This window comes from Callorhinchus milii, unplaced genomic scaffold (genome assembly GCF_018977255.1).
Source record: "Callorhinchus milii isolate IMCB2004 unplaced genomic scaffold, IMCB_Cmil_1.0 Scaffold12, whole genome shotgun sequence".
Taxonomy (NCBI): domain Eukaryota; kingdom Metazoa; phylum Chordata; class Chondrichthyes; order Chimaeriformes; family Callorhinchidae; genus Callorhinchus; species Callorhinchus milii.
This window is the reverse complement of record NW_024704753.1, coordinates 6,426,748-6,442,799: the sequence shown is the minus strand read 5'-3', so window position 1 is coordinate 6,442,799 and position 16,052 is coordinate 6,426,748. Positions and strand designations below refer to the sequence as shown.

Genomic DNA, 16,052 nt, shown 5'->3' with positions numbered 1-16,052 from the left:
GTGGCTAAAGAGAAAGAAGCAAAGAGGATTGTGGATTTAGAAGATGCAGCTTTGATTTGCAAAGAGATCTCAACAGAGTATGTATCTGCACTGATCAGAAGCAAATGAGTTCAATACAGAAAATTGTAAAATACTGAACAGTGGAAGTGAGGGGTCAAGGGGAAGCAATGCAGAGTGTAGGAACAAGGCTTTAGAGAGGAACTTATGGAGATTTATAGGGAACAATAGGGTTGGTATTCTGGAAGGATGAAATCAAATGGGCCAAAGGACTTTCTTTATCCGAACATCTATTGTTATCTTCTAATGACTAGAAGATTCAGGTTAACTTTCTGTACCAAGAATGCTTAAATACAGTGATGATAGAACTTACAATATTTAGATTTGAACAAAAATACCTCCAAGACAGCATTAACCTAGATTGCTGTCTTTTCCCTTTCAATTCAGTGAACATTATGCCATTGCAGATAAGCAGATTTACTTTTCAAAAGAGTTCAACAAGGCAGAACATTTAAAATGCATTCACAGGTTAGAAGAAATGGCTAAACTCTCCCTCCCTCACCCACTCTAAGCCAGTGAGAGACAATATCCTCTTGCCCAGTACCTTTTCTCCACTGAATTCAATAACAATAGTAAATACTTACAATTAATATTGTACCTTATCACGTCATTGAGATGCCTCAAAGCGGTTCATAAGATTTTACTGTGAAGTGCAATGACTCTGTATTGTAAGGTTGCACCCGTCAAGAACAATGGACTAGTCAGGAGAATAAATATCATGAGTCAGTTCTAAACTTTCACTGACTATACTGCATCCAGACATAGTAAAATGTTTGTACCAACGTACAAAAATTAAGATGCTAACTCTGTTTCAATTCTCCTTCACATTGTGCCAACAACATGCAGTGGTCTATATGTGAATTCAAGTGCAAGTGAATAGTGCTAAATAATTAACACTAATGGCTAAAGTTGCTGCTGGCAAATGAAGGCACTTAACACAATGTTACCAAATGCACCATTTGATGAATCACGTCTTCGAGGCGTCTCAAAGCGCTTCGCAGAATATACTGTAAAGTGTATTGACTATATATTTTGTGGGCGAAACATGGCAGCCAATTGCGCACAGCAGTGTCTGTCCCACAGACAGTCATGGACTTGCCCAACGTTTCGCCCTGCTGGGAATCAAACCGAGGTCTCTTGCTTGCGAGGCAAGTGCTCTAACCACTGAACTACAGGACTCCACCACAATGTCTCACAGACGTCAACAGTGAAAGAAATTGGTGGGATGGATTACTGAACAACATAAATACCCTCTGCACAGTGGATGGGTGATTCCTATTGTTAGATTCCTGGATGCGAAAATTCTGGACATTTTGTTCAAAATACATCCTTACATTATGAAGGTAATATGTGTCCCGATCTAAATCATACAGAAAAAAGGAAAAAAGCGCCTATAAATGTGGAGTCAAAATATACATTAAGACAATATTTCCAGACATCTGAATTCATTTCTCAGACAGCAGCACAGCTGTGTGAGGCAGTGATGTTTCCTGAGAGTTGATTTGTGCCTGTATTCCGAATACTTTGCCTCGTTTGTGCAGCTATGCAGAAGCCAAACTGGGTCTGTAATATCACGTTAACTCAATTGAGGAACTGAACACCACAATAGCTGATGATGCTAATTCAATCCTACCAGTTTATGTCGACATTGCGGGGACCGAACAGATTTTGTCAACATAAGCAGGTTTCGACATAAACGAACAAACCAAGTGCTGTCAGTCACTCTCAGCCAAGGTGTCCGCCAGGAGTTGTTGTCTGGCTGCACACTGACCACTGCGCTCTGTGATTCCAGGGGAACGACACGTGCGACGCACACTCAAGTGGAGCATTACAGTGCTTTGGTGCATCGGAGAGCCAGGCAAAGCGCAGGTAGGCAAGGATTAAAACAACCTGTTTGTTGACATAAGTGGTAAGAACACACTGCACTTAATGCTGACACGTATTTGAAACATTTGTCGATATAAGCATGTCGAAATTTGTATGGTCATTGATATACATGGTAAATTTAATGTGTTTATACAGGAAAGTGCCCAGGACTTCAATTTTTGTCGACATATGAAGGATGTTGATATAAACAGGTTGGATATAAATGGACAGCACTGTACTGCAACGGTAATTCTCAATATCTAACCACCATTCTACGTACTATCAATATCAAACCTTGTGGATATATATTTAGATTCATTGCTTGCTGTTGTCATTTTCCACCATTTAAATGCGTAATGAGTTGACCCTTTTACACAAGAAACATTTTGATAAGGACAGAAAAGGTTCAAATATCTGGTTCACTTGTTATAATTACAAGTTGGCACTGACTCAAAACAGACAGGCAAAATAATAAAATTGCACTAAACAGATCTTGGGTTTGGTTTTGGTGCTCATTATCGAACAGGGAAAAGTCAAAATCCCAAACATTTCTCATTTTGGTGTTGACTGTCACTAACATACACATTTCACTAACATTTCACTTCTGGACACAAGGTCCAATCCAATTTACGCTGATAGCATGAAAGGTGCATTTTTGCATGCTGCAAGAGTCTTACATGAAACATACTGTCAGCCTGGCTCAGTTAGCAGTACTATTGCCTCTGAGTAAGAAGGCTGTGGATTCAAACCTCAATGCCAGGATTTGGAGCTCATTACCTAAGACCCGAGATCTGTCAGCCGGTTCAGATGGATTGAGGGAAAGAGTGGAATAATTTCTATTAAGAGCATCCAGTACTGCCAGCTCAGGTGCAGCATGTAATGTTAATCTCTCTCTAATCTGCCCCAGAAATAAATGGATCTCTCCCTCCCATCCACTTGCAATCTCAAAAGTTGTCACCACCCTACTGCACCAGTGTGTTTTTTATTTCCATTTCGCAAACTAAATGTTTTATTCCAGAACCAGAGATGCAAACATAAAGGAACTTATACTTTGGTCATTGAACACTAGATTAGTTGAGCATTAATTATTATTCATATCCTTGGTCTGCACTTGATGATGCACAAGTCAACCATCCATATGCAGTGATCATTTTCATACAAATATATTACAGAAGTCTTTTTTTCTTTCTTTCAATGCCAGAGGATAGGATCAATGGATAAAGTATCCCATGACCGCAGTCCTTGCCAGGCTCCACTGACTCACTATTACAGAATGGATCGATTTCAAGATCCTCTCACTCGTTTTCAAATCCCTTCATGCCTTCGCACCTCCCTACCTATCCAACCTGCTTACCCCCTCACTCCACCACCATCTGTCTCCGCTTGCAGCTCCAGCCTCCTGTTTGTCCCTCGTCCCCTCCACTCCATCATCGGTGGCTGTGGTTTCAGCCACTATGCCCCAAAATTCGAGAACTCTCTCCCTCAGTCCCTCCCCACCTTCAAATCCCACCTAAAGACTTTCCTTTTTGATCGTGCTTATGGTCACCTCCCCCCTCTCTCTCCCCCCCCGGCTCATTGTCAGACTCTGTCATTGTCAAGCGCTCCGGGACGCTACACTGTATCAAGGGCACTCTATAAGTGTAAGTTGTTGTTGTTTATGTTGTTCCCAGAAGCATATTTAATCTCTCCAGTTTTCTTTTAAATTACGTTAATGATGCTTTGCATTATAGCATTTATTCTAAAGGCAAGCACAAAGGAATACTTTTGCTATTACAACAAATCAAATCCATTTCTTCATTGAACTCCTGGTCATTAGAAGTATTTAGCACTGTCACACCAATTAAAGCTAAACCACAAATCTAATTCTGAAACTACAAATGTTAATTATTCCTTTTATCTCACTCGCACACAGGTTTCTATTCCTTCTCTTCTTCAACAATTTGCGTCCATAAATTATCCAAATCAAATGATCCTTTTGCTTCATTGCAAAGTGGCTTCATCCACTTTGACCGAAGTTAATCAGAAGATTAAAGGCCCACAGAAAGCTCAGTCACTGGAGCAGCTGTCTGGCCAGGACCAGTAAGCAGCAAAGGCTATTACATCTACAGAAAGCAAAGATTTAACCATCAGTTGGCTATTCTGAATGGCTGGGCATACTAATGTGACAGCATTCAAAAGAAACAAAGCCAATTTCTGAAATCTTCCTAAAAGTCAATAGATTAAGGATTCTGTGGATTCGACAGACCTCAAAGATATGCATTTGTGGACAGCTGTAGTAAGAGAAAAATACATTGTTAAACATATCTAACAACAGCAGACTCTGGATTCAGCACTTACCTCCTCGTTGGACTAGTAGTGTTACTTCACTTCCCTTGGGACATTCTATCAGTGTATCGACTACTTGATTGTGGGTTAGGTTCTGCACATTCTTCTTGTTAACTTCTAAGAGGAGGTCCCCTTCCTTCAGACCACGGCAGCGAGGACCATCTACAATTTGTTTTACTCTTTGGCCACCACCACCAGGACTGTCTGCTATGGTAAAACCAAAACCCATCGGGCCTTTCACTATATGAACAGTTATAAGTTCAGGCTGAGTCGCTATCGAAGAAGCCAAGGACATGCTATCATTGGGGTAACTTGCATGGGATCCATTTGATGAAACGTCACCAGATGATGGACTATATGGTCTCTGGTCTTTCAATCCAATGCCATTTACATTTGCAGGTGCTGTTTGGCTACTATGGCTCGAAAGGGAGTCATAGTTTTCCTGGCCATTGACAATAATTGGGTCCTTGTCTGAAATAGCTACCGACGTCACCAAACTAGTATTTGGATCATCTGGATCAAATGGCAAAGGGTAACCCCGGCAAAGTTCAAGGTCCACTGTTGCACCTATTGGAATGGATTGGAATATTTTCACAACTTGAGCATGAGTATATCCCAGCACACAACTGGTGTTAACACTGACGATAACATCACCTAAGATACAAAAAAAATGGAATTAGTCACATTACTGTGGTTTTAATAAAAATGAATTAGGTTGATGATACCTCAATTAACTAATTTATGTACACTGTGTTCAATAATTCAATACTTAATTCACATATAACATTGAGCACATCAAAAAAGGAATCATTTTCATAATGTTATTTTAAAACAGTAGGAAATCAATACTGATGAGAACCTCAAACAAATAATTGCTGATCATAGGCAACTGATAGGTTTGAATTCACACAAAGAATCAAAATAATGAAGATGATAATGACGAGTCTAAATCATGTTTTTGACATTGGGTTCAATTCACGAAAAAAGTTAGGAACTGGAATACAGCTCTCAACTCTGAGCTCTTGAATGGCAGTGGATTACAGAGAATTGCACAGAATGATATTGCATAGAAACATTCAGTCCAACTTGTCTGTGCTGGTGTTTATACTCTATACAAGCCCACACACTTTGTATTCCCTCTTCTATTCCCTTTTCCCTCATGTAAGCATCAAATTCTCTTAAAGACATGGTACTTTTTGTTTTAACCATAGCTTCCAGCAGCTATCTCCATATTCTCACCACCCTGGGTGTGAAAAAGTTCCTCTGAAACTCTCAATTAGATCTGACACTAGCTATTTTGTATTTATGCCTTTTTGTTTTGTACTCATCCTATCAAATTCTTTCTTAAAACACTCTCTGTCAGGTCATGTTGCTATCTCAAGAGAAGCAACGAAACTGCTAAGATGCATTCATGAATTTTATCCCCACTGAAATGGCAGTTGGCCAGTGATAGTAACAGGGAATATTACAGTACACACTCTAACAACTGATGGAAGATAACATGGCAAATCAAGACAATGATTTTGATTGGTACCTGTCTCCATTTTGCCATCTAGAGCTGCTGGGCCATCAAGAACTAAACTTTTAATCTGCAGAAATTCGTCCGGTTCATCCCCACCAACAACAGTGAATCCAAACCCACGGGTGCTCTTCTTCAGTTTGGTATTGATGAATTGACCCTTCAGCTCTGCAGGGTTTCTTGTAAAGAAGGGCTTGACTAATAACAAAGAAGTTATACGGTTAAGATTGTCAATTCAATATCGGTGGACCTGAAATTCCAATGCATGTAGCATGACATTTTTTCTTGAAAGAACAATATCAAGCCAAAGCCTTCACTGCAACCCAAGGAAAATCCAGGAAATCCTTAGACAAAGTGATTGGAAAAACATTTGCATGTCATAATAAAATGGAAAGTGAATGACAAATAAGCGTTCCCAGATTGTAAAGATATATCTTTATGCAGAATTATACCTTGTGCTGGAGTTTCCCTCGATGTCTCCTGGCTGCTCTGTGCATAACTTGGAGCTTTGGGGGCAGGGGATGCTTGCTGCTCTGTCCATTCTGAGGGAAAGAAATGTTGAAGCATTGAAAGAATTATCCACCTTGTTTCCAACATCAATACTAGCAATCCGGATTAGTTTCCAATCGTGTCTTGTTTAAGGAATCAATTGCATATTGCAAACAATTTCATATCCAGTCATATTATTCTCGGTGTTCAGCATTACTGTCTTCAGTTTTAAATTCACCCTGAAGGAAGTTCATTTCAACTCTTTTGCACGTAAATTTTAGCACACTGGGCTTGTGAGTATACTTGGCAAAAATTCCACGCAGCTCCATGGCAGGTGTTTCAGCAGTTTCAGTCACAATTAGGATTTTTAATAAAAACGCGCTTTAGTTCAATGGAAATTTTACCACTACATCAGCAAATCTGTTAGCAGTGCAAACTCGGGACAAGTGAAACAAACTCAACTTTTTTCTCTAAAGAAAGCAAAACTTGAAACACTTGCAATGAATAATGATCTTTTTCTTCTGCTCTATATATCAAATCTCTGTTCACACCACAAGGTTAGGCACCTACACTGTACTTACAAGCATTAATTTCAGTGGCCAATTTTAGTCTGACCTGCGCCAGCACTGTTTGTTCGTCCACATTATGTCACCTGACAATTAAGCTCGTCAGCGCCTTCCAGCTGTCCGAACATATTTCAGGGCCATTATCCATTGAGGAAATAGAATGGAATTGCTCTAACTGCACAATTCTCTCATTGCAACTTCATCCATCAATCAGGATAAGCAACTCACCCTCTGCTTGCTGCTGTTCAAGTTGTTGTTTTTTCCGTTTGGCCTCAATGACAGGATTCTCATACTGCGTCTTCCTATTGATGTGACTAGTGAAGGAGGGGAGATGTGCTGTTACATCAGGACGCAAACAAACTTTCGAAAGAAATCTCCAACTTAACAACAGCATCCCTTCAGAGGCAGATAATAGCCATCTACTCCTTTAACAAGTACTGGTTCACTAAAAGGCACTTCTCAAGAGACATCTATTCCAGTTGTAACTGCCAGCCTTGTAGGCCTCATATTCAGTGGAGTTCAGTTTCAGTGAAACATAATGGATCAGAAAGTACATTCAGTGACAATGCAGAATCTGTACATTGGCGCACACCATTAAAAATTCTAACAATTATGAATTTCAACATCACAATTTTTTTTATGACTGATGATACCCCACTCCTCTGCTCGCTCTCAACAAACTCATCCTTTCTACACATCCCCCGCCTTTTCTACATACCATGGGTGGCCAAGCCTCCAGATAATATGCCCCTAACCTCTGAAACTCCCTCCCTTTTCAAAAACATGAAGGTTGGGCGCCTTCCTTTACCCTGATGACCTCCTCCCCCCGAAACTCGATAGGGTCATTGCTCTTCTTTTTCCCAGATGTGGAGTGAGATCATAAACTTACTCAACATAGTAGATGCCATACACAGGATCATCTATCTTCTCCCACCCAGAAGGCAGTTCTGAAAGCACAGAGAGAGATACTTTTGTAAAGGAATTTGTAATTTCTTATCCAGAATAGAGTGATTCCAAGAAAGGAGACAACATAGGCAGTCAAGTGAAGGGATCATACTGCTAAAAATTCTGAATTGCCTAGGTGCATATTTGTATCTAAACCTACAAAAGCACATTTCAAAAATGAATTCATTTCAACAGCACATAGCAATGTTTAGCCATAAACACACACACTGCACACTACATACATACTTGCAAGATTTGAACCCAACATGACTGACACACAATAAAATCGTCTGTGTCTACATTTATTTATGATTATTGAATTCAATTTAAAAATGCAGACTGTAACAAGTACACTGGCCTGTCCTTTCACTGGGTTTAGAATAAAGTACACCACCACATAGCAAGCCTGGGACCTGTGCACCAATCAGTGGAAAGGAGCTGAATGAATAAATAATGATTACTGTGAACTCTCATCCATAAATGTTGAAATACTCTCAATTGCCTCATATAGTAAGTGAGTATGTGTGCACATGTTTTTTTCCTCCCCAAAATCGTTTTTGATGCATTCAATAAAAACATGTTATATTTCCTGCTCCAAAGTACCTACAGGCTCAGCCGACCTGTCTCTTAGATAGAGTATTCTTTTTTTAAAAAAATCCTAAGTTTCTTTCCATTAAAGCTGCAATGGCCCATATAAAAAAACAGGTCAAGCATTAAAATTATGTCAAAGGTCCTTGACTTGATCAGCATTTTTCTATTTTTACGACACTGGACAAAGAGCTCTGAAATTCTCTTGCTCTGTGGTGTATTAAATTGTACTCCTGCAGTGCATTAAACAGGCTGGATCCTCAACCCAAAGTATGATTTTTCACTGAATTTTTTTAAGCTTTCCATAAGGTGTTCGCTTTTCCTTTTACATGTATGCCAGAGGTTGAAAAATCCTGCCCTGAACAAACTGTTCCTTTTGCCAATTAAGTTGCCAAGTGAAGTGAAGAGAGTGAAGGGAGAGAGAAAAGTTTGAAATACCGAAATTCAATACTATAATGCATTTTTAGCACATTATAGAGGTAAAATTCTACCCGGGTCTAGGTTTACTGTAAGAAGCAATTCAGAGAATTACAAAATTTGGCAAATAGTTAAAATAAAATAATAATAATCCTTGCGTTTCAAAGCATTTCACAGGACTTACTGTAAAGTGCAGTGACTGCAGGCAATATCAGTTTTAACTTTGAAGTTGTTTTTCTGTAGCTCTTGAAAGAACTTACAGAAAACAGCTTTAAAATTAAGGCTGGCATTAAGAAATCGTTAAATTCTGAATGCTCTGAAATGTTATATTAATATGGAGTAAATTTAGACCCAGAGGGGATTTTTTTTTTACCCCTGCTATGTTATTTCTGATAATGGGTGAAATTTATTTGAAGCATTTTGTCCCAGATCATTATTAGATGTTTTTGCTTTCCCCATTATTTACCATTCTGATAACTAGAGTTTGGAGATATCTGCCGACCATCTAAGGCAAGCTCCCACACTGCTGCCTGCCCCACAATCCTTTTAATGATGCCATTATTAAAGTCACCATGGCTTCCAAATTGCCTAGTAATTAAGTTTCTCATTCTCTCAAATCCCTGCAGATAGACAGTTTTTCTTGTGTTGCTTCATGTTTGCACCTACACTAGACATGATCCAAATGATTGACAATTGCTTGAAACAAACTGAAGCAGCAGAAACCTTTGCCTCGTATGAAAGGCTGTTACGCACCAAACTCACAATTTATTCAGATTACCTTCAGAGGAGTGCATTTGCTTCAAATGTTGAGTTAGAAAAGCAAAAATAAATATGTATGGGGCACCACTGTCTTACTGATACATGTACAGCCAAAAGCTATCAGAAACAATAGTTATAGTAAACTCGCAATGGAAATATCTCCATTTGCCTTATTCACTGTAGGAAGAAATCACTCAAATTGATGCTTAATTACTCCTGGGTGAATACATCATACCTGGCACCTTACTAAACATAGTTAGCTATTACAATTCATTTCTTTCAATGTTGGGGCCAATAATGTTTTTGCTGGTACCTATTTTAAAGATTTACATGTCAAACATATTTTCATAATATATCAAGGAAACAGTAAAGCACACCACAGATTTAAGCCACAGAAGAATTTCCCAGCATCAGGGCAGTCCCAATTTTCTCTCATTGGTGCTAAACACACACATAATAGGGGCAAACAATTGCAAATAATGTGTTCTCCAACATAAGGAAACTGTAGCTACTAATTTTTTTTACAAAAAAATGTGACCACAGATCATTTTACGGTTTTGCTGGCATTTAGCTGAGATATTTATGTTGTGTTGTACCTTTGGCCTCATATCATTGACCACAATAACCGCATGATTTACATCTTCTCTCTCGATCAATGAATATCGATTGAGAAGATCAGATTGGTCTGGAATTAGGTATGGAGATTCCTTAGGTCGGAGGACGACGGGTCCAGTTAAATGCCAGCATAAGGTAAAGGTGTTTTGAGAAGGAATACAACAGTTAATTTCAGAAAATATGTTGAAAACATGAGTTACTGCACTTCATGCAACGAGTTACCTATTTCACTGTCCAGTTCCTCTGTGTGTACCCCTTCTTCTCCAGGGCAAGTGCACCAAGCAAGGACAGAAGAAAGCAACAGAAAAGATTTTAGCTAATATCAAACATGTACAAACAACCAGAGACTCCCATTTCCAATAGTCATGGCTTCATTCATACAGCGTTTTAAAAAAGCACACAGAAATACAAATGCAACCCATTGAAACCAAGCAGATGAATGGTGCACATCGTCTAAGCCATTGTATCCAACTAAGACTGTCCTTTGCAAATGATTTAAAGGAATAGGTGTAAAAGGGGGAGAAAAAAGCCAAATCCAGATCATTGTTCAATTAATGTCCTGTAGCTCAGTGGTTAGAGCACTCGCTTTGCAAGCGAGAGACCCGAGTTCAATTCCAGGCAGGGCGAAACCTTGGGCAAATTTCCTTACTCCACACGCCTAATAATAATCCCTCCAAAACCAAAAACAATAATAAGTTGGTCATTTTCAATCTACGACTGTTTGTGGGAGGCTGCTGTGCGCAATTGGTTGCCGGGTTCGCCCACAAATATGCAGTCAATTCACCTTACAGTATATTCTGTGAAGCGCTTTGAGACTTCTAGAAGATGTGCAAAGCGCTATATCAAATGCAAGGATTATTATTATTATATTATTAATGTTCAAAGTAGTTTTGCAATGCCTCTAAAATCCATGGATGGCATCCACTAATATAAAGATTAAGCCATTATTTTCATGAACACATGAATACACCTAATTTGCAAGGCTATGGAGAAAGAGCGGGATAGCAGGACAACTTGCATAGCTCTGTCAAAGAGCCAGCACAGGCACTAGAGGCCAAATTACCTCCTTCTATGCTGTAAGATTCTATGATTCTATAACATGAATGGCTCAGTGGCAAAGTTGATGCACGTAAATGGAGACGGGTTACCAGACAGTTGTAGCAAGGATACTGTAACTTTAAAACAGATGAAAAATGCAGAGATGATTCAAGAATAGATTTTGACAGGAAAGATCTAATTGAAAACCCAAACAAAATCCTGCAGGTTTCATGCTTGAACAAAGTCATTATTTTGTGTCAGCCAATAGGCAGAAACTTATTTGAAGTTCAAATCAATGCAATTTTTAAATATTCAATAAATTTGGATTTTTTGACCAGGAAATAATCAACTAAAAAAGATATCAAGGCAAGTTATACGGGTTAATCAAATACTAGGAGGCACAGGGAACCTTAAAATCATTAACTTCTAAATGAACATTTCTACAATTTTCCCATTGAAATCAAACCGTCTGCTTTTGCACATTTTTAATGGATTTTGACTTAACCAAATATCTCTCGCAACAGAGAGCACAGTTACAATTCAATACATTTTGCAATTAAGCTCATAGACTGCGAGGCAATCATTAAAATTCAATGTGGACAACAAGCTCAGTCACCGATATCTATAACCTGGAGTCACATTGCGTCAAGTATTTAGAGCAAAGTCATTGATATGTTAGAGCAGCTAATTAAAAGTGGATTGCTCTCAAAAGTAAGAGTTGTTGAAAACCATGTTACCATTAGCATTTCAACTCTAGCTTTTTTTGTGCAATTTCAGCATGTGTGAAGAACATAATTTGTTAAAATGTTCCTACTTTATACTTACCATCGTCTTCACATTCTTCCAGTGGTTTTGGCTGCTTGCTCAGGCACCTTGGATCTATCCAGGACGTGGTTTTAGTATTATGGCTGTGAAGTTACACAAAGTAGATAAACATTTGCAGCAATTAACTATGATCTCTCCAAAGACCTTTGCTTATTATAATACTAACCCTAGTGTCAACATTTTTTTTTCAAAAGTAGCACTTCGCCCAAAAAACAGTCACGGCACTTTAGTTTGAAGTGCTTTGAGACGTCCTCCTGACACAGCAGGCTCAATATCAAATGTAAGGATTATTATTATTATTACTCCATTCTATTAAACTAGATGAGCTAAGAACAAGCTTAACATATTTACAACGGGCACATTAATGTAATGTAATTCATAATAATAATCCTTGCATTTGATATAGCACTTTTCACGTCGGAAGGACGTTCCAAAGCGCTTCACAGAACACACTGTAAAGTGAATTGACTGTATATTTGTGGGCGAACGCGGCAGCCAATTGCGCACAGCAATGTCCCACAAACAGTCGTAGATTAAAAATGACCAATTTATTATTGTTTTTGGTTTTGGAGGGATTATTATTAGGCGTGTGGAGTAAGGAAACTTGCCCAAGGTTTCGCCCTGCCTGGAATTGAACTCGGGTTTTGATGCATTAGCCTTGACAACAAGTGTTTCTAGGTATTACGCTTGCAAGGAGTACAGCAGCCGAGCTTAATCCTGACCTGACCCAGTGTCCACACACATGCATCCAGTAGGAAGTATCTATGGATAACGATCAAGGGCATGACCCACAGCCGAGTTTCTTGGCTACCTCAGCTAGGTCAGAATTCTGTGGCTCTGGCACCGTTAGGCCAATTGGAGGCTCCCCAACTTCTGTCCTGGTTGAGTTCGGTAGCCAAGCTGCCACAGATCCAAATTTGAAGCTGCACCTTCTGGTCTGTTTGGTCCAGGGCTTCGCTGAGCCTTTGCCTTTGGGTTGAGCCTTTGCCCCCGTTGGAGCATTAAGGAAGCCGGATGCAAAATCATTTCAACACCAACCCCTAAACCATGTTTCTGTGAGGAAGCTGCTCTTAAACAGAAAAGTGATCAAAAAAAAAGCCTATTCTCAGGCTAGTCAACTGAAATAGCAATGATCACACAGTACCATCAAGCTACAGAAGCAAATAAGTATTAGATAATTTTCAAAGCACTAAAGTCACCAGACAGTAATGCTGAGGGTAAAAACACTCCACTTTGAATCATTTCTGCAGATGGTTTAAGAAGTCTTCCCAAAAGAATTATAGCATAATGCAAAGAAAATCACAAAGGCAGTGAACAGACTGGGAAGAGAAGATTGGACTGAAACAATGACATAATACAAGATGAAGGAATTTCTGAGAAGCACAAAGCAAGTTCAAGGAGAAACAAGTTTGAAGAAAGCTAACAGGGTTACAGGAGGGGAAACAGAAATCCATCATTGCAAGATTAAAGGCAGCAGATCACTCAAACAGGAATGACCCGTACAACAATACTGAACAATGAGCTGAGCTTCATTTAAAACAGTGGAAATTTACAAAACTCACAACCAGAAAACACAGCGAAAGCATGCTACATTGCCAGATGGTAGAACTCTGAAAGCAGAATAAGATGATAGAAAGAGTGGAAGAGCTTCAGACCAGAAATAAATAAATGAAATGTGGCAAAAGTCGTATTGTTTTAACAAAGATAGACCGAGATCAATCTGGAGGGAAGGCTTTGAAACAACAAATTTCATGAATGGCAAAACATTTAGGGAAGAGATGAAGACTGAATGGTTGAACATGATTGGACCAAGAGATTGGTACCAGAACTCCTCACTCTGCAGACACCTCAGTAACGAGACCAACTCACTATAGAGGTCAATCGCCCATAGTCTGGTCTTTTTCTTCCATTCAAAACTGATGGTGAAAAACTCTCAACCTCATTTACAAAGACTTCATAGAATTTTACAGCACAGGAGGCCATTCGGCCCATCGTGCCGGCTCTTTGAAAGAGCTACCAACTAGTCCCACTCCCCTACTCGTACTCCATAGCCCTGCAATTTTTTCCTTTTNAAATACCTATTTAACTTCTCCTTAACCCGAGCAAAATAGATGTCCATTGATGGCTCTCAAGAGTGAGGTTCTAACAGTAAATGTGTAGCTGTTCTGCAAGGTCAGAGGTACAGCTGGGAAATGGCTAGAAAAGTAAAGAACCAGTTTGTTCCCCTCTTCTCTCCTGAAGCCGCTGATTGATCCTGGGGCAGAATTCCAGGGCTGGCTGCCCTCCAACATCTCAATCGAAATGGCTATTCTTAAAGGTTGAAGGAAGGACGCAACACTTGAGCCCAATCCTATCCTCATCCAAAGCTCAGACATCCACACTTTCTAACAGATCACTGGCCCTTCGATCGAGACTGTGATTAAATTTTACCTCCCGACATGAAAGGCGCTATATGAAAGCAATTTGTTGTTGCTTATTGTTTCCCTCCCCCAGCCAGAATGTGAGGTTGCTGAAGCCCACTAACCCAGTCCCAGGCACCTAAGAAAGGAGATTTTCAAATGTATGGGAAAGCGTGCTTTGCAAATCTTATGTTGTATTTGCAGAGCAGGCTTGATTGAATTGTCATGTTTCTGTTAGCAATTTGCTGCCAAAGTGCAGAAAGTGTAATTTATGCTGGAGCCCTGCAGTAAACGGGAACCACACTGGCATCACTGCTGAGGTCCGTTCATTCTGAATTCAGTGTTGGGTGTTACTGCCGCCATGCCTGAGATATCAGTTTCCTGTTCCGTGATGTAAAGTCTCCCATTATACTCATTTCATTTAAGGCACTTCTATCCAAAGAGAAAAGACTTTCATGGGGAGGATTTGAAAGGACAGTGCTGTAATTGACTGCGCTGCCAAGTCCTTTATATGCTATAATGGTTAAAATGTTTTAAAAATATAACACTTTGTACGTTTCTGTGTGTGTCACTGCAGCTTTAAATTTAAATATTCAAAAATTATTATATATATATATATATATGTACACACACACACCAAAGAGTTATCATTATGATACAAGAATGTGCAACGCAGAAGTTCAGAGGAAATTTAGGAATACAGACAGATTCTCAGAACGCCTCAGTGCTAATTTTAGTTTCAGTCTTCTGTGAATTGAACAGAAGGTGCGAAGCAATAGTTGCATTAATGTCCTGGAAACCCTAGGAGAATTAGGAATCTGTGCAGGTTAAACCAATAGTGAAAGCATTGATGAAAAATAAATTGTAAACTGCAGAATCCTATCCTTTTTTGCAAAACCATTATTTTTCTCCCTCTCATTTAGTCTTCCCAAATCATGGCCACCTCCTTCTTCCAAGACCTCTCCTTCATCGATGCTGCTATTTCGAGGTCAGTTTCCTATTGACAAGCACCTGGCCTGCACTCAGTACGTATGGAACAGCTCAAGATATGTAGCTCACTTCATGGACTCTTTGGGGGCACAAGACAGTGTCCTCCCACTTTGCAACCTCACTTTCCTGGTCTGCCATGACACTGCCATTATAGATTGGGGACATTACTCACTCAATAAAGTAGACTTCTCCATTTTCAGTGAATGCCATCTCCCAGTTCTCAGGCAGTGGATCCAAGCTTTCTATTGCAGGATCGGAATTGTGGGTTGGTTGCTGAGGTGCACTGGAGTTGTTGAGGTTATTATATTGAGGCACCTCTTCTTTGGAAGTGCGCGTGTTCTGTTCGTCGTGTTCACTAGAATCTGCAAATAACCAGCAAAATCTTTAACACCGAAAAATAAATGAAAACAAATCTGAGTAGACTATTTATCCAAAATGTCAGAAATAAAGTTCCATTTTATTAAGTTCGTCAGTTAATACCCTATCCTTTTGATTTAAATCCGAAAAATAAATGAAAACAAATCTGAGTAGACTATTTATCCAAAATATCTGAAATAAAGTTCCATTTTATTAAGCACGTCAGTTAATACCCTATCCTTTTGATTTAAATCCAAAAGCAGAATGATCATGTCCAAGTTTAAAAAACACGTTAAA

General features: G+C 39.3%; 1 protein-coding gene across 11 annotated transcripts in view; it reads right to left on the bottom strand.

Annotated features, from left to right (window-relative positions):
- Nucleotides 1-16,052, bottom strand: part of magi1b (membrane associated guanylate kinase, WW and PDZ domain containing 1b) — a 232,553-nt gene that overhangs the window by 43,510 nt on the left and 172,991 nt on the right. For 7 of the 11 annotated variants that reach the window (XM_042339539.1, XM_042339541.1, XM_042339544.1 and 4 more), the window contains exons 5-12: nt 15,571-15,760; nt 12,010-12,092; nt 10,369-10,404; nt 7,712-7,769; nt 7,051-7,136; nt 6,220-6,309; nt 5,783-5,965; nt 4,261-4,902 (exon numbers count right to left, since the gene is read on the bottom strand). In XM_042339539.1, coding sequence (XP_042195473.1) covers nt 4,261-4,902; nt 5,783-5,965; nt 6,220-6,309; nt 7,051-7,136; nt 7,712-7,769; nt 10,369-10,404; nt 12,010-12,092; nt 15,571-15,760 — 1,368 coding nt within the window. The remainder of the gene's footprint in view (nt 1-4,260; nt 4,903-5,782; nt 5,966-6,219; nt 6,310-7,050; nt 7,137-7,711; nt 7,770-10,368; nt 10,405-12,009; nt 12,093-15,570; nt 15,761-16,052) is intronic. The other 4 variants (XM_042339542.1, XM_042339547.1, XM_042339549.1 and 1 more) reach the window with 1 other exon arrangement.